The 24,695-nt window shown below is 38.1% G+C and overlaps 1 protein-coding gene across 2 annotated transcripts; it reads left to right on the top strand.

The window, feature by feature from the left end:
• Positions 1-227: 227 nt before the first annotated feature.
• CTR9 (CTR9, Paf1/RNA polymerase II complex component) lies at positions 228-24,674 on the top strand. 2 transcript variants are annotated; one of them, XR_774135.1, is made up of 26 exons: positions 228-346; positions 2,501-2,599; positions 3,196-3,435; positions 3,903-4,020; positions 4,683-4,772; positions 6,092-6,240; positions 8,801-8,908; positions 9,362-9,469; positions 9,590-9,826; positions 11,685-11,774; positions 11,877-12,005; positions 12,110-12,293; positions 13,331-13,419; positions 13,679-13,864; positions 14,044-14,131; positions 14,381-14,529; positions 16,590-16,706; positions 16,883-17,028; positions 18,520-18,591; positions 19,784-19,919; positions 20,459-20,605; positions 21,034-21,191; positions 21,475-21,571; positions 21,907-22,019; positions 22,284-23,116; positions 24,100-24,674. XR_774135.1 is itself a non-coding variant. In XM_010563789.1 (25 exons), the coding sequence occupies exons 1-25, from the start codon at positions 302-304 to the stop codon at positions 22,690-22,692; spliced, it is 3,504 nt and encodes a 1,167-aa protein (XP_010562091.1). In that variant the 5' UTR covers positions 228-301; the 3' UTR covers positions 22,693-23,336. The 2 variants fall into 2 exon arrangements, 1 of the variants encoding a protein (XP_010562091.1); XM_010563789.1 differs by lacking the exon at positions 24,100-24,674 and having other exon boundaries at positions 22,284-23,336.
• Positions 24,675-24,695: the final 21 nt, after the last annotated feature.

Genomic DNA, 24,695 nt, shown 5'->3' with positions numbered 1-24,695 from the left:
CCCGCCGGTGCCTCGCCGCTCGCTGAGGGGCGCCCGCGAGGCCGCCGTTGCCGCAGCAACAGGACCGCGCGCGCCCGGCCTCGAAGCCCTCCCGCCTCCCCGCGCACGGGGGCGGGGCGCCTCCCCAAGCTCGTGGGTCGCTAGGATTGGCTCGTTACGCCTCGGGGGCGGAGCCGGGCCGCCTCCCCGCCCCCGGCCCGAGCACGTCCGGGTCAGTCGGTGTTAGTGAGGGGAAGTGCGAGCGGGGCGGCCGTTGCGTGCTCGCGGCTCGGCGGACGGCGTCGTCGTCGGCATCGCCATCATGTCGCGGGGGTCTATTGAGATCCCTCTCCGGGACACCGATGAGGCGAGTCGGGGGCTGGCAGGCGGCGGCGGCGGCGCGGCCTGGTCCCGGGGCGGGGGAAGGAAGGGGTGCGCTGTTCGATGCGTGCCGGGGCGCGGGCGTTTGTCGCTTCCTCTGGTAATTTTGTCCCGGGCTCCAGGGGCAGTGTCGCTCCCTTCCCTGCGCGGAGTGAGTTGCTGGGGTCACAGGTGTATGGCTTTGCGGAAAGAAACCCAGAGCTGCCTTCGCCGGTGCCCTTCGGTGAACGGTGTCAGCCCTCTGCTAGCCGTAACCTCCCTGCCCTTGCCTAGTGGCTTGCTGGTGCAGGAGAGCCGCTGGGAGCAGTCAGGCAGTCTGTCCGGGGTCCTGCCGGACCGCACGTCTGCGAAGAAGGGGCAGCCTCTTCTCCCACTGTGTATGCTTCAAGCACATGCAAGCCTCAGGAGCGGAGACCCTGCTGGGAACAGGATCTGATCTTTAGTGCGTGCTTGTGGACGGTGGCTTTGTCCGGCTAAACTCTCTCCTTAGTTCCTTAGGCGCTGCTTTTTCTGACCACTGATTTGTAAACGGCATGCGTGTTCCTAAGTCAGCATACAGACACAGGTTGGGCTGTGGGGTCCGCTCTGTGAGGGTGTTTCAGTGTGGGTTTAGAAATTTATTTAACTTTTCTTTATTTAGGGTAGACTGTCAGAAGGCAAGGTTAAAAAGATTTAAGAGAAGTATTTGCGAACTTACAGGGTATTGTAAAGTTTGAAGTTAAATCATTCTACAGCAGATATTAAATTAATACCGTAGCTAAATAAGGCATTGAAACATACTGCTTGTAGGTTGAAAAATGTTTTTTGTGAACATAAATCCATACTCTAGCAAATTTCCATATGACTACCATTGAGTTTTGAAGTCTCACGAATGTACTTAGCTCTCTGTAGGTTACATGTTGGAGGGCTTTTTTTACTGTGACAGAAGTTTCTGTCTGAGGTGTCAGCATGAATAGTAGATCTTGGTGCTGCTGTTCAAGTTCTGGCTAGGACTGCTTGAATCCCAAAGTTCTGAATTAATCACTAAAAAGTGCTATAAAGTACTTTTTTTTTCTTTTTACTGCTCTTTTTTACTTCTGTATTTATTTGCTGTGTTGGTAGTATCTATTTCTCATTAACTGCTATTTTAGTTTGTAGATGAGGGTTGCTCAAATTCAAAAACATTATCCATCAAACAGAATGTACTGTGCAAGACAAACTCAAACTAAAATTAACAATAGTAGCGGAAATATTTTTGCTGGTACTCTCAAGTTTTGCATAGTCAAAACTATAAGCCCTTATAAACTGGACTGATCGAATCCAGCCTTCAGAGAAAGAGTCCCTGCATTGGTAATCAGGGTACAAGCCTGGGTACATCAACTGCACCTCTTCCTTGCTGTAAAATTAAATTGTAATGTAGATGACTAATATTAAAGGCAGCATGACTGAGTAGCAAGTGAACTAACAGGTAGTTAAATTGTGTTCCCAAACATCCCACCTTGGGACTATCTGTTCCTTTTTACTCATTTTCCACATCAGAAGAGTAGATCAACATGGGAAAATAGTAATTGCAAAATAATACTTGTATGTTGAAAAGTTGTTGATGTCTTTTGCTCATGATGACCATGGTTGTTAATAATCAGAAATTTAGTCTGTTCTTTATGATGTTTGCTACTTCAATAATCTCTTAATTTTCTTGGGCATAAAGATGACTTTACATAATTTCAGGGCTCTGAGATAAGTCTTAGGTATTGATTCTCTGACACCTGGTTACTTGGAAAATTTTTAGTGTGTCCTAGATCTTTGTATTACCTGTAGGAGAAGTTTTAGAAATTCTACAGTGTGCAGTCAAGTTGGTTATTAGCTGAACTGTAAAAATTCTAAGCCTGAAGTCTATAGTGAAAGAAGTTGAGTTAGCATCTCTGCTTATTTTCCCCGACTAATATCCAAAACATTGGGCTGTCTTTCCTCTGATATTTGTGAGAGACCATCACTTTTGTCTTGTACAGAATACAGTACATTATCACTTCTTTCTTTGTCTGTAACCTTGCTTTAACACAATTATTTACATTTTGTGCTCTGAAATGTCCAGCTTCCTTTGAGCTCAGGGATAACATTGTTAATGCTTTGTGAAAAGAAAATCTGTATCGTTTGGTTCTAGGTTATTGAGCTTGACTTCGATCAGTTACCTGAGGGTGATGAAGTTATAAGTATACTGAAACAGGAACACACTCAACTGCACATATGGATTGCCTTAGCGGTTAGTAGATATACCAATTGTGTATTTGAATATTACATTCAGATAATCAAATAATGATTTCCACTTCCTTACTTTTATGACCAGGGATAACTGCATTCTGAACAGGAACTTAATGGGGTTGTTCAGTCACTGATTCTAGGCCAGATATTTCTGATTGGACATATGCATATTAAGATTTTAATTTAATCTATTTTCATGAAACCGTGCTGCTTGAGGCCTGCTTTCTAAATTGTTTTGGGGTTGGTTTTTTTTTTTTTCTCCTCAATTCATAGTTTTCCTTGTTTGTGCCTTTGATTATGCACTTCATATAAAAGGAGGGGGCAGTATCTGTACTTTGGAAAGCATGGTGAAATGTGCAAAAAGTCAAAGAAGTTCAGAGGAAAAACAGTTGATTCTTCACTTATAAATAGTTGTAAGGCTTGTGTCTTAATGTAGAAATACTAAGTTGGGATGATAACAGAAAAATATTTGGTGCTATCGGAATGGCTTTTTCTGATTTATCCCTACATCCTGGAAAAAGAATGTGTGTGACACCTAAAGCATCAACTTGATATGTTATGTACTTGCTGGGGTAGTTAAAACTGTATATTTTATAGCTGGAATACTACAAACAAGGAAAAACAGAAGATTTTGTGAAGCTGTTGGAAGCTGCACGCATAGATGGTAACTTGGACTATAGAGACCATGAAAAAGATCAGATGACATGTCTGGATACTCTGGCAGCATACTATGTACAGCAGGCTCGAAAGGAGAAGAACAAAGATAACAAGAAGGAGCTCATTACGCAAGCTACTTTGTTGTATACTATGGCTGACAAAATTATCATGTATGATCAGGTAAAACCAAAATCTGTTTAAAAATCCATATTTGTAAATTATTCAGACATTGTAAAGAAAACAAGTATTGATTCACAAAAGGGAAGATAGAAACCGCTCAGGCTTTGAAGTCTGTTAGTGTAGTACATGTAAGCAAAACTTGTAAGTATCTGAAATGTGTGCAGTGCCACCAGGAATAATTATCTCTAGCTTGGGACGTCTGATAGAAGTACGTCAGTCAATTTTTGAGGCTTGGGAAGGAAGGATTGGTTGTTACTCTCTTGCTTGATAATATGTGAACTTTAGAAGTGGATGATAAAGACCCTTTTTGTTTTATTTTTCTTCCTGATCTAAGAGAAATAAATTAATCGTAGAAAGCATTATAGCATAGCTGTTAATCTTTGTGTAGTCTAATCTTCATATTTTACAAAGATAAATCTATTGGGGGGGGGGGTTGTTTGTTTGTTTGTTTTTTTTTCCTTATCTAGAATCACTTGTTGGGAAGAGCCTGCTTTTGTCTGCTTGAAGGTGATAAGATGGACCAAGCTGATGCACAATTCCACTTTGTGCTCAACCAGTCTCCAAATAATATTCCTGCCCTTCTTGGTATGAGTTTATGGGTATTTGTGTAAAAACCTGGTCTCTCCAGTTGAGTTTTGGAATGAATTATGTGCTTAAGAAGAGGTTGCATATGTGAGTAGAGAGAAAGAATGTGATAAAGAAGTGTGCACTTTTGACCAGAAACACGTGACAGATACTACTTTAAACTTGGGAAGTATATGTAGGTGGAAGAGCTAGGAAAAAGTATAATGCTAGCTAGCATCTTCTGAGACCTGTGGGCATACATCCAGTCCAACTACTTATGTATCCCTGATGATGCCAATGAAGCTGTATACTTTGTCAAAGGTGAAGATACCAGTAGTGAGGGGTCAGCGGGCTGTAACTATTACAACTGATACTGAACAAGTATTTTAACTTGTTCGCTAATTAATCTAGTCTTAGTAAGTGTCTCTCCTCTGGACCAGGAAAAAATTAAGTTTCTGCAGAAAACCACGAAAATGTAAATTTAATGTGTTCCCATGTTTGACTTTTTTCACTTGACATCATCAAAGATAATAAAAGTTGTAGTTGTCTGAATTTTCAGTTAGTTTTTAACTGTAACTTTTGAAAATCGGCACAGCACAAGTTTACCAAATAATACTTATGAGCTGATTTGTAACTGCTTTGTTTATGTTTCTGATTTACTTGTAACTGGTATGTTCTAACAGGTAAAGCATGCATTTCTTTCAACAAGAAAGATTATAGAGGAGCCCTTGCCTACTACAAGAAAGCATTGCGTACCAATCCAGGTTGCCCAGGTAAGACAGAAAGTATTTGCTAGTGGAAGTATTTGCTGTGCTTGCAAACTAATTCAAGTCTTCCTAATTCAAATACCTACGGGCCTTTTTGTGATCTATATCTGTCAAAAAACCACAGCCCTCATTATAGAGGAGTTCAGCTGTTTGATGACTTGAAGTGTTCCTTAACTGAGGAAAATTGTGTTTAAGAAAATACTTTTCATTTTTTTCTGATTATTACCTTTTAAAGAGCTATTAGAAAATGAAAAGTTGCATGTAAGAGAAGTTAAAATTGTATGGGGAGGGGTGGAACTGTTCAAGACTGTTGCAGGACATATCTGTGAGCTCTTGGAATAAGGGTTAAGAAAATGATGTGCTAACATGAATAATGAAACAAGACATGAAAAGTAAGATTCTACCCATAGTGCATGATGTGAGTTTTCCTGGTGTTGTATGATTTTAATTAATGCAAAAATCTGCTAAAGCTATTGGTACCAGCTGTAAACGTGCATGTAATTTAGAGGTATTAGTTCAGGGTATTTGCATTAGGATCATAAATACTCTAAAGTCTCTTGAGAGATGTAGTATACATTGCCATAACCTATCTGAAAAATAATTTATTACAAAGTTGATGTGTATTCTGTAGTCTGGTTTAGCATAAGACTCATTGCTGCAAAAGTGGATTTAGAAATGCAAGCCTTACTTTTAAACAAACATCTTTCATTCACTCCCCTTTTTCACGCAGACACAGATTTGAAATTGCTGTATATAAATGTCTCTGTATTCTTAGTTCACAGGCAGTCTGAAAGGGCAATATGATGTGAATTCTCTCTATTAGTTCATCTGTACATGATCATGGAAGTTAGAGGATGATAAGCAGCATTTTGTTGGCAGTGAATCAGTTGATCATTTGAGGAGAAATGTCTAGCTAACTTGTTTATTCATCTATGTTTTCTGAAGGCCTGCTAGTCTCAGGTGAACTTACCCTGCCTAAGAAATTTCCAGCCCTTTCATCTGGCAATTTTTTTACTGCCTTTCTCTATCATTTTTTAAATACATTTCCATAAAAGCAATTTTTTATTTGTTTAGTATTGGTGTCTTTTGGAGATATAAACCAATGTTCTGGGGTGTATGAAGAAATGAAGTCTTACTAATCTGTTAAAGTTAGTTTTCCTGCCAAGTGTGGGAGGCTGCCTTTAAAAACAGCAAATCGTTAGATTGCTTCACAGGTTTTAAAGAAGTATTAAAAATTCTGCTTTCACTTTAGTTGATGTCCAGAATGTAACAAAGTCATAAAGTTGAAATTTTGTGATTCTGAATGGTGTCATCTTGTTCTCTAGCTGAGGTTCGATTGGGTATGGGCCACTGCTTCGTGAAACTGAACAAGTTGGAAAAAGCTCGCTTAGCATTCAGCAGGGCTCTGGAGTTAAATTCAAAATGCGTAGGGGCTTTGGTTGGACTGGCTGTTCTGGAACTCAATAATAAAGAGGTGAGTCTGACTTAACAAGAATCCATACTCAGTTTACTTTCTTCTTATCTGAAAAAGCAGACTTTTTATCCTTTGAAAGGTAGCCCAGTTTTTAAAAGGAGTAATAACTTTTGTGGTTAAATTGTTTTAAGTCTGTGTCACTATTGAATGATGTTATAGATATGTACTTGTGATGGGAGCAACACATTCTGAGTAACTTCCTTCTGTTGCTAAAAATCAACACTGTTGCTTATAGAGGTGTTAAGTACAGAAAACCAGTGCTAGCTATTAAAATAATACAAATCCATGGTGAGATGTGTGAATACATGCCCCATCACTTAAAAAAACCCCATAGTGCTGATTTCAAAATCTTACTTTAATGAACAGTAGTTATAATATGTATAATAGCCAGCCTTACTTAGTCATTTGTGACTCTGTGAAGGTTAACTAAATCATTTTGTACTCAGGATGCTCTGAAAGCCCTCGAATACTTGGGAGACCTCACTTGCAATGGCAGCTCTATTCCAGAGCATCAGGAATTTTTTTTTGAAAGAGCATCATGCTAACAGGAAGGTCAAGGTAAAAGATATAGTCCCAGGAGCTTAGTCCTGGACTTTAAGGAGCATAAGCTTTCAAACAAGTGTAAAAGTTGTATCCAGGCTACCTTAGCATGCATGCCAAGTGGTAAACCAAAGAATAGGCAAGAACAAATTTTAACTAGGCTGATGAAACTACGATAAAGTGGTGATCCTACCTCACTAGGTGTTGTATCACTTGGAAAATATGTATGCTCATATAGCTTATTTGAGATCATAAGATCTGAGATGGTTAATCCATGCAAAGGAAGTTATCAGTGGAGGATGGGACCTTTAAGTGTTTAAAAAAAAAAAAATAGTTACATAATTCTATGTTGCTGAAATTTAGTGTTACGCTATCTGTAGAACACGTAGCTCCCTAGAAAGGTCTTTTGTTAGCACACAATGTCTGAAAATTACTTAGTTTACTACATCATGGGAAAAAGAATAACTGTTAGGACTTCCATGAAGAATACTGAAAAATGTGAGCATGAGAGTTTTCTTTCCTAAAACTACAGAGACAACCAAAAATGTTCTAAAGTCAAATTTTATTAAATAGTTCCATGGGTGAGAAACTAATGAAACCTCGTATCTTTCTTTTTTTTCTGAAGGTATTTTGACTAAAGTCAAGGGATGAGTCCACTCATCTTAAGCTTCAAAAAGCTGTGATAAAAAGCTGACGCATTCAAATATGTTTTTTGTTCTTTGTAAGAAATGTATCATCTGTGCTTTACTTCAAACTGTTTTCACAACTTGCACTGCAAAGTTAGTATAACACCAAAGAGTTGACATGGGGGAGGGAGAGCACTTTCTCTGGGGAAAAGATTCTCTCAGAGCTGCAAAATACTAATTGACATCTTTTCTGTGCTTAGATATTTCTAATGTTTCTCTCTCCTAGAAGATGTAATGATGTCAAATCAGGGTTGAGAGTACACTGTGTTCTTATTGAGGTCTGTCTTATCTCTAGTTTTCTTTAATGAAAGTGCTTAGGAGCTCTGAGACCTCTAGCCATCTATTGGCTATGGCTGAAATTGGATATGAGACTCAAATTATTGGAGAACCCAGACATATACATAGTGTGCTTATAAAAAAAACCTCTTTGCCTTTGAAGATTAAACCAAGAAGGATTCAATATCTCCTAATCAAGGTATATTGTTGTGCTAGGTTTGGAAAGATAATGCCTCTTCAAACTGAAATTAATGTTTTTTAGCTGCCTATTAGACTTCATCTTATGTCTCAACTTATAAAACCTAATCTGTTCAATAAGATAGCTTTCTGCTGCTAATTATTGCAAAGTAAAGCACAGACGTTACATGATTACTAGATACCATTTTGGTGTTTCTGTTCAGAAGTAAATACAGATTTAAGTTGATGTGCTTGTGATAGAGATCTCATGGATGTCCCAAATAAATAGCAATTATTTTATCAGTTATGGATTTGAACTTGTAGGTAAGTCAAATCTGTACCCATGGAAAACTTTCTTTAAACTGTAAAGAAAAGAGTAAGTTGATATAATGATAGCCCTATGTAAACACAACAAACTTTTACCATTTCTTTAATTAGAACTAAAGTTCTGGTAGCTCTTGATTCAATATCAGAAGTTCCTGTTTAGAATTTGAACAGGAGAATATTTTCATTTTGCTGTTGAATGAATTGTGTAAAGTGTTGAAACCTAAACCAAACAGGAACTGGGGATATTGAACAGTAGAAGGGAGGCTATCGGGGTGTGAGTGTGAAATGTCAAAGGACACCAAGACTAAGTTGTTTTCTTTTTTTCCTAGAAAGTCCTGCTCTGCTTTTTTCCATCCCTGTTTGGTGGCTTCATTTCCCATTTTCCATCTGTATGCTGCAGAGAGATAAGCTAGTAGCTGAATTTACTCTTTTCTGTGAGCCCAGCAAGGTTTTGTCAGAGTTCCTGCAGCACCCTAGACTGAAGAATAGTTTTGAAGATGTTAATAAGATACAGCTATTGAGATGCTGCTGATACCTGTCAATGTTTCATTTAGGCTGATTCCATCAAGAATGGTGTTCAGCTCCTCTCTAGGGCTTACACAATTGATCCCAGTAATCCAATGGTGTTGAATCACTTGGCTAATCACTTCTTCTTCAAGAAGGTAAGAGGTCTGTGGAACTTTACAGTTAAATACTTGATAACCTCTGAACAGCAAGGATTCCAGTGTTAGATTCGATCTCATTTCATCAGGCTAAGTGGTGCCTAATATGGAACTGTTAATCTAGATGGACAAGTGTAAAGTTTTTGACTTAAATTTTGTATAAACCTTTCTCAAGAAAGCCAAGAAAAGATACCCTGATTTCTTAAGTCAATGTCACCTTTGTGTCCTGAAGGTGGTTGTTTTGCTGTTGGTTTTTCTGCACCACCACCACCCACCCCCCCCACTAGAGAAAAGAACAGTAACCACTAAAACTATATCTGTTGTTATTAATTTAGTTGGTGCTGTGGCTAAAGCTTTCCTCTATTTTCCAGCTGTCCTTGTTTAAATAATAAATCACTTGACCATAAATAATGTGCAGGCTTTCAAATTTCCTTTAACTTCTTGTTTTTTCAGGACTATGGTAAAGTACAACACTTGGCTCTTCATGCTTTCCATAATACAGAAGTTGAAGCAATGCAGGCAGAGAGTTGTTATCAGCTGGCTAGGTCTTTTCATGTACAGGTGAGGCAGTTTTTTAAAGCCCTCTTTGAGATTACACTTAAAAAATCTGTGTTATGAATGTTCATACAAAGCTTATATATGTAAACACTACCTGTTCTTTATTTACTTCTTTTTAATTAGGAAGATTATGATCAAGCTTTCCAGTATTATTACCAGGCCACTCAGTTTGCCTCATCTTCTTTTGTACTTCCATTTTTTGGATTGGGTCAAATGTACATTTATCGAGGGGACAAAGAGAATGCATCACAGTGCTTTGAAAAAGTTTTGAAAGCCTATCCTAATAATTATGAGACTATGAAAATCCTTGGATCTCTTTATGCGGCTTCAGAAGACCAAGAGAAACGGGATATTGCAAAGGTGAGTTTTGCTTCTGCCAGCATCATACTTTTACATACAAGAGTAGAACTTGAAAATCAGACTTGAAATCAGACTGTACCTTAAGTTGCATAAAACTCAGGGTTACTTGGCTGTAGGTATAGAATATTTAATATTGGCTGTTGTGAGGGATCCTCCTAACTGTGGAGAGTCATAGTGTGATGGGTTGACGCTAGCTGGATGCCAGGTGCCCGCCAAAGCTGCTCTGTCACTCCCCCTCCTCAGCTGGACAGGGGAGAGAAAATACAACAAAAGGTTCATGGATTGAGATAAGGACAGGGAGAGATCGCTCAATCAATTACTGTCACAGGCAAAATAGACCCGACTTAAGGAAAATTAACTTAATTTATTGCCAATAAACCAGAGTAGGGTAATGAGAAATAAAACCAAATCTTAAAACACCTTCCCCCCACCCCTCCCTTCTTCTCAGGCTCAACTTCACTCCCAAATTCTCTACCTCCTCCCCTACAGTGTGGTGTAGGGGGATGGGGAATGGGGGTTACAATCAGTTCATCACATGTCGTCTCTGCAGCTTCATCCTCTTCAGGGGCAGGACTCCTCACACTCTTCCCCTGCTCGAACGTGGGATCCCTCCCATGGGAGACAGTCCTCCACAAGCTTCTACAGTGTGGGTCCTTCCCACAGGCTGCAGTTCTTGATGAAATGCTCCAGCGTTGGTCCCCCGTGGGGTCACAAGTCCTGCCAGGAGCACAGTGCTCTAGCATGGGTGCCCCATGGGGTCAAAAGTCCTGCCAGAAAAACCTGCTCTGTGGGCTCCTCTCTCCACGGATCCACAGGTCCTGCCAGGAGCCTGCTCCAGTGCGGGCTTCCCACGGGGTCACAGCCTCCTTCGGGCATCCCCCTGCTCTGGCATGGGGTCCTCCATGGGCTGCGGGTGGATATTTGCTCCACCGTGGACCTCCATGGGCTGCAAGGGGACAGCCTGCCTCCCCATGGTCTTCCCCACGGGCTGCAGGGGAATCTCTGCTCCAGCACCTGGAGCACCTCCTCCCCCTCCTTCTTCACTGAACTTGGTGTCTGCAGGATTGTTTCTTGTACATGTTCTCACTCCTCTCTCCATTTCTGTGCCACTGCAACTTTTTTTTTTTTACCTTCTTAAATATGTTATCACAGAGGTGCTGCCACTGTCACTGATTCGCTCAGCCTTGGCCAGTGGCAGGTCCATCTTGGAGCCAGCTGGCATTGACTCTGTCGGACATAGTGAAGGCTTCTAGCAGCTTCTCCCAGAAGCCATTGCTGTAACCCTCCTGCTACCAAAACTTTGCCACACAAACCCAATACACATAGCTTCTGGACAGAACTGAGACTCCTGCTGGGTTCTGACTAAAGCAAGTTCAGGAATTTAGAGGACCCCTGGCCTCACATTTGTATTTGGTACTATGAAAACGACAGAATTCTTCCCATATACGTTAAAAGTCTCTGAAGATGATAAGTTAGCTAGTGATTTCCAGAAGACACTTGTCTTAGCCTATCTGGAAGGAACCCTTAAATGAAAGGGATTTTAAACCTCATGTTGGGTAAGTAAATGCAAAAACTGTTAGACATCACTTTTCTAGCTTCTCATGTTGGTGTAATAGTTTTTGCTTCTCTAGGACTTTAAGCAGGTGTTACATTCTACAGAAAAATACAATTATGAAGGAAGGAAACTAATGCCATTTTATGGTGACCAAATTGTGCAGGTATTTAGGATGTTTTTGTTTGTAGTACAGTGTAGCTTTCTAGTGTTAAGGTTAATACCTTCACTCTTTGATTTTATTTATATGTTTTTTAAACAGTGTGTGTCCACAAAGAGGCATAATTATTTTCTGCTCTTTTTCAGGGGCATCTGAAGAAAGTCACAGAACAATATCCTGATGATGTAGAGGCATGGATTGAGCTAGCCCAAATTCTAGAACAGACTGATATACAGGTATTATTAATATACACTTGGTGAATTATGTGTGTACTTTTCATAAGAGCATAAGAGCTCATTCTCTTACTTCTTTTATCCACTTTCCCTTTCTTTGTAAAGGGTGCACTGTCAGCCTATGGTACAGCCACACGCATTCTGCAAGAGAAAGTACAGGCTGATGTCCCACCAGAGATTTTGAATAACGTGGGTGCCCTGCACTTCAGGCTGGGAAACCTAGGAGAAGCGAAGGTATGTAATTACTCAAAGTTTGAATTGAGTTTCTTGATCACCCAGAAGTTTTCCTTTAAGAATATTCTGGAGTGCTTTATTCCTTTTTTCTTTTTATACTTTAGAAATATTTTTTGGCATCACTGGATCGTGCAAAAGCAGAAGCTGAACATGATGAGCATTATTACAATGCTATCTCTGTAACAACGTCCTATAACCTTGCCAGACTATATGAGGCGATGTGTGAATTTCATGAAGCGGAAAAGCTCTATAAAAACATTTTAAGAGAACATCCTAATTACGTTGATTGTAAGAAACATTTGGTATTTTAGTTCCACAGTCCTCCTTATAATACCAAAAATCTTCCCGTTTACAGTGTTTTCTGGTCTCCTTATATCTCTCTTCACTTCTTTTCATAGTAGTTTTGGGGCCTGCTTACCTACCTGCTATTTTCCCTACTTTTTTTTTTTTTTTAAGGCCTGCATCATCCTTATAGTCCAATCTCCAGCTTTAAGCCTTCTAATTATTGGTAAATCATACCGTACTAAAAAAATCTAGCAAAATTAGCTTATGTAGACTTGCATGCCTTTGCTCCCTTGCTCTCCACTCCCACCAAAGCCTAAGCACCTCAGCACTTGGGTGCAATCAAGGCCATCGACTTGATATGCCTGGGCTCTGCAACTCTGTGTGGGTGGAAATAGACACCCTTTGGGAGAATCACTTTATCTTGGGTCTTGGCCTTCCTCCAGGGAAGAAGGGCTGTTGAGGGTGTTAGCACAGCTTCTATGGCACATCCTGGTTTTTCTCCTCGCTCTGCTCTTCCTCTTGCCCCTACGTAGCTGACCTGTGATATTTGCTGCAAAGGCGACGTGGTAGCCCTTGCTCAGCAAACTGCAGCACACAGCATGCCCCAGCCTAATCTATAGCCTTTTCCCTGCTTGTTTTCCATTGTCACCTGCTAACTGATACTTTTCCCAAAGCTTGCAGAGACGGGAGAGCTGTTTAAAGTGGAGGGAGAACTATGTAACTGATGTATCCTTCTTTCTTTGAGGTTTCTCAATTGTCTTTAACTTATGAAACCAATTAAAAACATTTACATTACTTTAACTGTTAGAAATCTGCAATTCTCTATCACCATTGTGGACAGACGTTCCTCTTCACGTGGTGTGTCTCACTGTGAATAGAATGTGAAAGGTATCTTAATGTTTGCTGTCCTTAGCAGATCAAGAAAAAGATTGCTTTTGAAATTCATGCATGGCCAATATTTTTTTTGTTTGAGATGACTTTAACCTGTTTCCTGATTTTTTTTTTTTAAATTTTATTGTATTTTCTATTTTTATTCTTAGGCTACTTGCGCTTGGGAGCTATGGCTAGGGATAAAGGAAACTTTTATGAGGCTTCTGATTGGTTTAAAGAAGCACTTCAGATAAATCAGGTTTGTAACCCAAGTTAAAACACTTGAAATACTACCTTAATTTAAAATTTTATTTTCTTTTTGTTGCATTTTTATTTTCTTTGTTCAGATAAACTAGGTGAAGAAGAGAGAGCTACTGTAATCTGCTCTGTGTGTGTGTTGTTTGTTGTTTTTTTTTTAATATGGAATTCTATTTAAGAAAACCAGCATTTTATACTTGAAAAAGTAACCTTCCAAGGGAAAATGATGCTTTTGCAACTTACAGTGAATTTTTATTTAGGACCATCCAGATGCTTGGTCTCTGATTGGTAATCTTCATTTGGCTAAACAAGAGTGGGGTCCCGGACAGAAGAAATTTGAAAGAATATTGAAACAGCCCTCCACACAAAATGATACTTATTCCATGCTGGCTCTTGGCAACGTCTGGCTGCAGACTCTACATCAACCCACAAGAGACAGAGAAAAGGTAATGGGCGTCTGTCTGCCCTGTGTGTGTTTTATTTATTTAATTTTTGTATGCTCTTAGTTACTCAAAGCCTTTTCTTGATGCCTATTTGGCATCTTGTAGCCCATAAAACTTATGGGTAGATCTTTTAATACCCCATTATAGAAATGAGTGATCAATTGGGATACTTCTTTCTGCAGGAGAAGCGTCATCAAGACCGTGCATTAGCGATCTACAAGCAAGTACTCAGAAATGATCCAAAGAATTTGTATGCTGCTAATGGCATAGGTGAATATTAGACTCTGATTTTCCTTGAGAGGTGATGATATTCTTATGTTTCATGCTTTAATATAGAATTGTTTTTGCAGGGCCTGAACGCTATGTAGTAGAGCATAGGAAAGAATAGCTTTCATATGGCAGCTTTGTCACTTAGTTTTTAATGGGGAACTTTATTCAGGCAATACTTTGTTTTCTTTGGTAGGAGTGCATAGTACATCAACCTGGAAGCTTACACTGTGCATATTACTTTCCCCTTAGGAGCTGTCTTGGCGCATAAAGGATATTTCCGTGAAGCTCGTGATGTTTTTGCCCAAGTGAGAGAGGCAACAGCAGATATCAGTGATGTGTGGCTAAATTTGGCACATATCTACGTAGAACAGAAACAGTACATCAGTGCTGTGCAGATGGTAACATCTCTAAATTGAACTACATAATATGTTGGGTTAGATGACTTCTGGATGTTTCTCTGCTGTCATAGCAACTGTGAAAGTTTCTGAATAATATTTTAACAAGTTATAGGTCTATTTCTAGCATGCTGTTGGCTGTCAAGTCTAGATTTAAAAACAAACTGCCAAATGTGGCTAAGGGGTAACAAAGCACCTACCAACTTGTACACTTGTTTTTTTGGTAGCAGAGTTAAAACATAATTAGGTCAGAATTTTGGTCTCGGAATTAATTTTTAGTCAGAGAGGTTTCAGTTATTGTAGTTGCTCTGTGATTTACATTCAGATGTTACTGAAGTAAGTAAATGCAATTTGCTGCTGAGATTTTTTTACTAGCAACACTTCCTATTTTTTTTCTTGCAAATGATTTCATAAATAACAATCAGAGCTGTCTGACAAGCTGACTGTGCCATGATTTCTTTCACCACAGCTAACATTACAAGGTAATTCATGTTAGAAGAAACCTGTTGAGGTCATCTAGTTCAACCTGCTCAAGCAAACTACCGTCCAAGTAACCTATTCTAACTAAACTGACTCAGTTGATCAAAAGCATACAAGTAAGCTAAAACCAAAGTGGATGTTGGACAGAAGCTCAGAACAAACATGTTTCATTAAGACTGAGTCCACAGTGAGGATCTAAAATACTTAGTTCAGAGCTATCCTGAAGCTTTTTGTGATGGTTATAAGGAAGAGATACTGGGCCTTTCTTACCTGATCAAGACCTCAGTAGTTGCTATCCTCCAGGGAACTACTGTTACAAAGCTTTGGTAACATGATCAGATTCATTCTGTTGTGTTTGAATGGGGTTTGTTGTCTTTTTAACACCTCACCTGTTTTTATTGACAAAAAGCCTAATGGAAATCTAATTTTAGCAATTGTTAAAGCAGTGAATTACAATGGGAATATGGGTATCGTTTTCAGCTTTTGATTTGTCAGAAAAATATTGTACTAATTTGCTAATATATTTTAAGTAAAGCTGTTAGTAGAAACGTGTTTATTTACTGAGGTGCTTTATTGTTCCCTGGGTTCTGCTACGCAGCCAGTACAAGCCACAGTCTGAAATACGCAATATTGGACTCAAAGGGAGATGAATTGAATTTAATAGCGTAGCCTACTGCAGCCACAGCAATTATTCTAGTGAGTTCTCTACCATAAAGCATAAATATCTGAGAAAGACTTAAGCTAAATACAAAATCTTTTGACTAAAGGTGAGTGAAAATTGGGCACTCACAACACAGTGTGATCCAAGAGTAGTGAGTTCAGGCATTACAGATCAGGGCAGTTTCTGTATTTGAGCTGGAAATAAAAATTATTTTCTATTTTTTACTATTTTGGAGGTTTAGAGAGGGTGAATGATTCCCTGAGAAAAGAGTATGTCAAACAAAAGGCGCTGGTTACTCCAAAGACTAAGCTTCATAACTGTTTGAAGCTTTAATTCTAGACCCACAAAACTTACAGTAACAAGTCTTCTTTTACACTTTAGAACAGCTAGATATCCCTTGGTATGCCAAGTTATTCAGCTAGGTGGACAGAACAAATTTGACATTACCTGAAAGGTGTGGATTTTTTTTTTTTAAACTAATTGCATCAGATATGTGGAATTACTACATTAAATATATTTCAACTTGTAAAATATCTTGTATGAATAAAGAAAATAGATTCCCCCCCAGCAATCCCCCATACTGCAGAGAATAATTGAGTGCTCCTAAAATGAGTCATGTTTGTTGGACTTTGTTACAATAGATGGTACTTGCAAAGTATTCTATTGTATTTTAAGACCTACAGAGCCTCCTGGACTGCTGCCAGTTTCCAGAAAAATCAGGTACTTGCTATGGAATAGCAGAAAGAATTTTCTGATCAGTGAAAAGGAGGCATCCATGTAGCATGACACACTTCTTTAAAAAATAGAAGGCATATCAGCAGTAATGTTTTTTAGGAATAGAAACATTTGCTGGTGTTAGCTAGCCAAAATAACTAACCATTGTCACCTCTTAATTTGATTTTTTTTTTTTTTTTCCATTCAGTATGAAAACTGCCTCAGAAAGTTCTATAAGCATCAAAATACTGAAGTATTGTTATATTTGGCCCGGGCACTCTTCAAATGTGGCAAATTACAGGAATGCAAACAAACTTTGTTAAAGGTATGAATATAAAACATCATATATCATAGAATAAAATTACTGTAAGTTGATGCATGTTTGTGTCTCTTTAAATTCAGTAGTCTGAGATTGAAATAATAGTGCTTATTTTCTGTATGTCACTTCAGTATACCTCCGTATCACGTAGCATACCTTAAAAACATTCTTATTATTTACAGGCCAGGCATGTAGCACCAAGTGATACAGTCCTTATGTTTAATGTGGCTTTAGTGCTACAAAGACTAGCTACCTCTGTCCTGAAAGATGAAAAAAGCAATCTAAAGGAGGTGCTTAACGCTGTGAAAGAATTGGAGCTCGCCCACAGGTGAAGACAACTTATTTCTACTCGTTATAATCTGTTTTGTTGTTCCCTTACAGTAAATTTGCAGTTTAGCTCACAAATCTGGTTAGAAGACCAATCATATCTTATAAAGCACTGAATATAATTCTAGAGTTTCTAGTAGGAAAACAAAGATTGGGCCTGACAAAACTACATGTTCAGACTTTGCTCCAGAGCCAGTTTTGTTTGGCCAGGTGGCCAATAGTATTTCTCAGAGGGTTTTATATTACTATGGCCAAGATGCACCACTTCCTGGAAGAGCACAGTTGAAAAAAATGTTGAAAATTATTCTACGAATACTTTTTTGGATTATTTCTTTCAAAACAACTTAAAAGGCTTAAAAGCAAATCTATTTATATTATATAAGTGTAGTTAATGACTGGTAGCCCTTGAAAACCAATTTTGCCCTACTGTTGGCAAGTAAAGCCTAAGTACCCTAATGGCTTAAGAACAGAAGCAGTTTCTTAAGTCTGTTTGAGATCTTTTAGTTCTCTTTTAAAAAAAAAAAAAAATTCTGGGCAGAAAACTGTGATTAATCTCATCCAGTTGTCACCATCTTTGAACAGAAATCTTTCAACCGTTTATTCTGCTCCTAGGTATTGCTGGTGTAGCTGGTGCTTGCTTTATGCATTCCTAGCTCTGCTGTTGTGTTGAGGATGGATGTTGCCTTTCAGTAATTTTGTCAACTAAAGCAAGCCTTTCATACTAGCAAGCATTTCACAATTCTGGTGCTTTACGTGATGCAAACTAAACACTTGAACACAAATTCTAATTTACATTAACTAAAAATTCAGGTATCTATCACACTTTAGAAAATATTTTCCATAATCTGAAACTTCAGCAAGGAATTACTTTCTTCATGTGCACAAGAATTTGAGTTCAGTCTAGCGCACTTCATTTAAAATGTCTCTGATGGAATATGGGAAGAAACTGTGGCAACCTTGAAAGTTAGAAAGTTGTTTTCCTTTAAATGAATTGGAGAAGCTGTTATCGAAACTCTGATCATCATAGCTTACCCATTTACTTGAAGATTTGTTGTATTTGCAAGGGCCTGTCAGCTAGGTTTAAAGAGGCTTTTCTGGAAGGATTTTTAAAAAATAAGTTTTCCTTCCTTTTCTTATGCTGGTTTCAGGCACTTAAGCTGTGTCAGATAAGGAATAAATCTACTGGGGTCAGTAATGTACTTCTTGCTAGGAGCCAGTAAATGAAATCTTAGAACTCTCTTTAGAATTTTCTGAGTTTTTGTTCCCCTCTAGAGTGGTTTTAGAAAGTTTTAAATTTGGAGAACTCTGAATGTACTTTTATGCTGTTGTATTAAAAGAGGCTGCACGCAGAGAAAACTGGTGAAGTTTCCTCATCTGTTGAGTTTTATAGGATTGTAATTCAGGAGGAAATGCTCTGTTTTAAGGCAAAATTATAATAAATATGTAAGTAATGCCATATTTGCTTAGTTTGGTTTGTTGTTTTTTCCTGCAGGTACTTCAGTTACTTGAGTAAAGTAGGTGATAAGATGAGGTTTGACTTGGCACTTGCTGCTACTGAAGCCAGGTAAAAAAACCCGAACAACCAAAACCATAAACAAATCCTTCATTCAGATACCAAGTGGAATATTTTTTGTCTTGTTTTTTCATACTAAAACTGGATTCCAAAATTTCAACTGACAATGTCTTAGAACAGTAGAAATACAAGTGAAGGGTTACTCCCTGTTATGTTTCATTCTTTTCCTGTCCTTGCTTTCTAACATTTTTTTGTGTAGTCTAAAACTCTCAACATGTGGTGTCTGCCATTAGCTGGAGCCTGCAAAACTTCAGCTGTTTTAATGGTAAATTTTCCATCAGTGAGAGTGCAGTGACACTTGTTTAAACATCTCTAGCTCTCACTGTTTTGACTTGAAACATAATCCAACAGGTTTGCTTTCATGGAGATTTTTTGAGGTAGTTCATGGGTGAATAGCATGGGTCAGTTATGGAAATATGAAAAACTTCTGTTTTGCAGAGTCTAGTCTGCTTTAATTTTTGTTCAGGGTAATGAGCTTGTACACAAGCCTATTCAAATCAGTTTCCTTGTAAGCTTATTTCTCAGGTTTTCACTCAGTATGCCCCATGTTTCATTTATGGCACATTCTTCTAAGATTTTTGTAGCCATACACAAGTAACATCCGTTGGCCATCATGCACTGTACGTCTTAAACATATGGTTAAAGCACTTTGTACAGAGAAAATTTTAACATTAAAAGAAATGTCATTGTAACATTAGCTAAGAGGGTATTGAAAGTGCCTTGCTTTAGTTTTTCATGAGACTTGAACACTTCATGCAACCTTAATTCTTACACAACTGGGTTTTTTAAGATAGAATTTGTACCTACCTTTCTGATTAGGTTTGCTAGTATGTTGTGATTAAATACAAGTTCTTATTAACCATACTTCTGAAGCTGCCCAAATTAGTTGGGATGAGTCTTTGTATGTTCATGTGGGGTTTTTTGTATATGAATTGGCTAAATTTTAAGTGTGAAGCCATATGTTCTGAAATTGTATGCTGCAAGATAAATTAGCTTACTAGAAAGTGACTTAGTTTACTCAAAAATCTGTACTACTCTACTCTTCTATTGTGCTATTTCAAGTAGGTTTTTTTTCCTTTGTCGGTTATATGAACATAGTGTGATACATGCCCTTTATAAAACTGTTTGTTCTTGTAGTATGTGTCTGCCACCTTCCTTTACTTGAAAACATTGCATGTTACAGGCAATGCTCTGACTTACTGAGTCAAGCCCAGTATCACGTGGCTCGGGCACGCAAGCAGGATGAAGAAGAGAGGGAGCTGCGTGCAAAGCAAGAGCAAGAAAAGGAGCTGCTTCGCCAAAAACTACTTAAAGAACAGGTTTTGTTCTGTTACATTGTGTATACTGTATTTTTTTAAAAAGTATACTTTATTTTTAAAAAGTCTGCATATCAACAATATATATGCTCCTGTTGCTCTGTGGTGGTACCTGGTATTACTAATAAAACATCTAGTAGCTATTTTTCTTAGTTATAGTAAGTGCTAGCAGAAAATGTTACAGGTAACAGGTGATACTCATTCTTTCTTCCACATAGCCTCAGAAATAGATTTTTTTATTTTATTTTATTTTTATAATGAAATCAAATTGGTGGCCCAGAAGGTCTGCCATCAAATTTCTGTACTGACAGTCTGGATGAGGAAGCACTTGGTGCAACAGTTCTTTTGGACTTTTGCCTACTCTAGCATAGGTTTGTAGAATTTTTTTTTTTTTTTTTCCCCATGTGGACCTTCTGCTATGACACAGACTGTCAAAAGTCAATTTTCCTGTTTCTTGTCAGCAAATAATTTATACGCCTGTGATTATAATCACTGTGATGCTGCAAATACAATAGTAACGGTTAATTTTCTCTCTGTTTCAGGAAGAGAAGCGTCTAAGAGAAAAAGAAGAACAGAAGAAACTTCTGGAACAAAGAGCTCAATATGTGGAGAAAACCAAGAATATTCTGATGTTCACTGGTGAAGTAGAAGGATCAAAAGAAAAGAAACGTGGTGGTGGTGGAGGCAGGGTAGAACAGAATTTTTTTTTTGTAATCTCCATTTTCCCCTTTCAATACATGGTCTCTTGCAGTAGTACAGGTTTTTAATTTCAAGCTCCTAGGCTCCACTGAGTGAAATTGCACAGGTTTAATACCCAAATGTAAAAATTGGAAGATAATACTTAAAAGTTCCAAGCACGGTGGCATTGCCAAAATCTATTCTATTCTATTCAAGCTGTGAAAATAACAGAGGATGATTATTTTATTACCTGCAAATTTGGAATCACTTTCTAAATTATATCAGTCTAGAGGTTATGGAAGGTTGGCACAAGAAGGTCTGTATTTTCATATCTTTGAAAACGTCTTCAGATAATGTTTCTATTATAAATTGTTTTCTGATAGGTTTTTAATTAGAAGGTGAATAATAGCCTATATTGTGGGGCTTTTATTTATTGCAGCGTTCCAAAAAAGGAGCAGGGGAATTTGATGAGTTTGTCAACGATGACAGTGATGAAGATCTGCCCATGTCTAGAAAGAAAAAGAAGAGGAAGGGCAGTGGTAGTGAACAAGATGGGGAAGAAGAGGAGGGTGAGAGAAAGAAGAAGAAGAGGAGGAGGTAACTGATCCTTTAATGTTAGACTTCCCTGAGAAATAGTATGGCTTTTAAGTATATTCTTCTGCAGTCTTTCATAACGGTTTAAAAAATGAGCCGTTGTCAAGAGGTCACATGATTAATTTTTATTTACACATGCACATTATAAGACTTAAACAGCCACTCTGCAAAAGTAGTATGAGTTACACCTGATAAACTGGACATTTCTTGAGACTGCTATTTTTGCACGTGTTAAGGTTTTTTTGTGTTGTTATGTTTTACATAATATAAAATGTTTCTGTTTAAGACCCCAGAAGGCAGATGAGGGAAGTGATGATGAAGAGCATGAAAATGGTCCAAGACCTAAAAAGAGACGTCCACCCAAAGCAGAAAAAAAGAAGGCTGTAAGTTAAACCCCGAATAACTGCATCAATTTCTAAGTATGCATTTGGAATTCAGCATTACCCTAGTTGAGATATTTATTAATGTTGAAAATTACAACAAAACTTCTTGTAGCAAACTGCCTTTGAGCTTATTTTTATCCTCCCCTGTTGCTATTGCTGTTTCAAGGATGAAAAGGATAATTCCCAAGCCATCTAGAATTAAGTGATAGTAAATTGAAAATTTTTTTAAAAGCATGTCTGGTTTTCTGAATATGTTTCTACAGTTGGGCACTATGCTTTAACCAGCCACATGAACAAGCAACCCTTTTTTTTTTTTTCTCTCACCACCTGTACAGCCCAAACCAGAACGTCTGCCTCCTTCAATGAAAGGAAAGATCAAATCAAAAGCCATCATTTCATCAAGTGATGATTCCTCTGATGAGGATAAACTCAAAATTGCTGATGATGGGTAAGAACCTTAATTAACTTTGTATGTACTAAAGTTTCAAAGCATGCTTTCAAGAGAAACTGCAGTGTTAATAATAATGAGATAATGCGAAGATAACGAGAAGCCTTCCATTGTACTCACAACATCACTTTCCAGTGCAAATTAATGCCACTCATTCTTCTCATTCTGATAGCGCTAGCATTACTCAAATCCTGGTGTCTCATTTTATTTTTAAGCTAAGGATAGCATCTTTTAATACTCATTTTTGTTTTCTTTTCCCTACAGACATGCTAGGAATAGCAACAGTGATTCAGATGATGGGGAGCATCAGCACAGTAAACGCATTGTTTCTGATAGTGATTCTGATAACAGAAACAAATCTGGTAGCGAGGCAGGTAGTCCAAGGAGGTCCAGTGTCCACCCATCTGAGGAAGATTCTGACAGTGACAGGTCGGCTAGAAAAAGGAGGCGATCAGATTCGGAGCAGTCTGACAATGAGTCTGTACAGTCGGGGAGAAGTCGTTCTGGTGGTTCAGAAAACGAATCTCGCCCAGCTTCTCGCAGTGCTGATTCAGACAGAGATTCTGAGAGAGGATCTGACAACGAGGGTTCTGGCAGAGGATCTGGTAATGAATCTGAACCAGAAGGATCCAACGATGAGGGGTCTGAAGGTGGTTCAGATGACAGTGATTAGATCTAAGTTACAGACCATCTTTTTAAAAAGTTCATGTAAATATGTTTCAGTTATAGGGAAAATCCAATTTTTATATTTGAAAACTGTGATTTAAAAAAAAAAACCTTAATGTTTTAGTAAACTGTTGTGAGACCTTCCTGTGATTCTTTCTATTATCAACTAGTGGATGTTTCTCTAAGTTGGCTTATGGTGTATTCTTAAATTGAAACTGCTGTAGAGGAAGAACAGAATCCCTGTACTATAATCAGCGCACCAAGGATGGAATGCATGTAAAACCTATGGAACATAAAATCTCTGTTTAGGTGGTTCCAGTGTGGCTAAAACTGTGTGTTCTGTGCTTATACATGCATAGATGGATCTTAAAATCCTGCCAAATGGAACAAAGAGCTGTGGATATTTATCTTTTTCCTCATTCTGAATAAAGGTTAGTAGGGAGGTTTTTCTTACTTTTTATTAAAGAATACATTTGCCATGATGCAGCTCCTTATGTTTCCAACAGTTTGTTCTTTTGCTTCTGTTTTTGTGTTGAATCAGTTGAAAAGATGCAGATATTGAAGAAATTTTATAAAGTAGACAGATGAAATATTTAAATTGGCAGGTAAAAAAAAAAAGTTTAGAGAACTTCGTATTACTTGAGAAAGGTAAAGTTGCCAGTGTCACAATAAACTGTTCCTGCTTATTTGCTTGGAGTGATTTATTTTATCCCTTAAAAGGTATAAGCAGAAAACCTGAAAATGTTAAATTTGTCAAAGGAATCTGTTTTGAGAAAGTAGTCTTAACATTATTTTAGCTTAAGTACATGGATTTTGGAATTAAGTCCTTTCATATAATGTGTTCAGGAACAACAATGAAAAATTGCTGTGTTGTAAAGTAAAGTGAATCTGATTTCTCCCTGCAGTTCTTAAAAAAAAAAAAAAATCGGTATTTTTGCACCAGTCAAAACCAATTTTTTTCCTAACTTTTTTCATTGGGCATCACGTTCTATGTTGAGCATTTGCTAAGAGAAAATTGTGTAGATCTCGATAGTGTATTACTACTGTTTTTAATAGACTGTATAGCCTAAATTATGTTGCTTTGTTTTTAGAAGGTCTGAATCGTCACTACTGATAATTCACTTCAAGTACTAACAGAAAGTTAAGTTTCCCATGCTGCTATTTCGGGTTTGCTGTTCTCATTGTGTATGGTTGTTTTTTTTCATGTGTTTATGGGCTGTTGGTAACCATAGCAGACAAAGCAGAATGTAGAACAGTTGAGATCTCTTTTTGTGCCTCAGTTTGGTATCAAGTTTCTATATGTGGTCTTACCTAAAACTTACACGCTTGGTAACATTCAGAGTAGAAGAACAGCTGTCATCTTTATTGGATTAGAGCAAAACTGAATCTTAACTCAGTCTTCTTGTTGATACAGTCACTTAGGTGGAAGATTTGCGACAGTCCAAGACTGGAAGCTAGATAGCTTTGAAAACATGCGCTTGAAGAAAATTTGTGGCCCTTGTGGGAAATGATTCTCCTGTCAAGAGAATCATGACCCAGGTGCTCACCTCTCAGAATCACAAGCAAGCAGTGCATAGATGAGGTATGTGCCCTTGATGTCACACTGCTTCACTTATGAAGCTATGAAGAAGTGTGAGACAAGTGCAACTAAGGAAAACTAACACATGCAAGGTGAAACAAATGGAGCACTGACAGAAATGGCAAGTATGAGAGTAACCAGCTTTTAGCAATAGGAAGGAAAAAGAAAACGTACAGCACTTACTGTGGGATCTTAGAAACTTTTTTCTGCCTCAAATACATCTCTACTATCATAGCCTTCTCTATCATGTTATTAATTGTATCTTAGTAATGAAAGGTCTGAAGGTCTTGGTTTGGTGCTGTATGTAGCAAAATAAATTTTCTGTAGGTAAAAGCTCTAGATAAAGTGCTGAGTGGGTCTTCAAATGTAACAGCCAGTTGGAGAGAAATATTTTCAGTAAGTGCAAAATAAAAGGGATTTCCATACATCTG

The sequence above is a fragment of the Haliaeetus leucocephalus genome, unplaced genomic scaffold (genome assembly GCF_000737465.1).
Source record: "Haliaeetus leucocephalus isolate CR32 unplaced genomic scaffold, Haliaeetus_leucocephalus-4.0 Scaffold173, whole genome shotgun sequence".
In the NCBI taxonomy this organism is placed as follows: Eukaryota; Metazoa; Chordata; class Aves; order Accipitriformes; family Accipitridae; genus Haliaeetus; species Haliaeetus leucocephalus.
This window is presented reverse-complemented; position numbering and strand designations above follow the sequence as displayed.

What these genes read in the sequence shown, in the direction of transcription:
- CTR9 (XM_010563789.1), top strand. Translation starts at nt 302, where the DNA reads ATGTCGCGGGGGTCTATTGAGATCCCTCTCCGGGACACCGATGAG. An exon ending in TAATATTCCTGCCCTTCTTG is followed by an intron (nt 4,021 to 4,682) that starts GTATGAGTTTAT and finishes ATGTTCTAACAG; the next exon opens with GTAAAGCATGCATTTCTTTC. An exon ending in GTATGCTGCTAATGGCATAG is followed by an intron (nt 14,132 to 14,380) that starts GTGAATATTAGA and finishes CTTTCCCCTTAG; the next exon opens with GAGCTGTCTTGGCGCATAAA.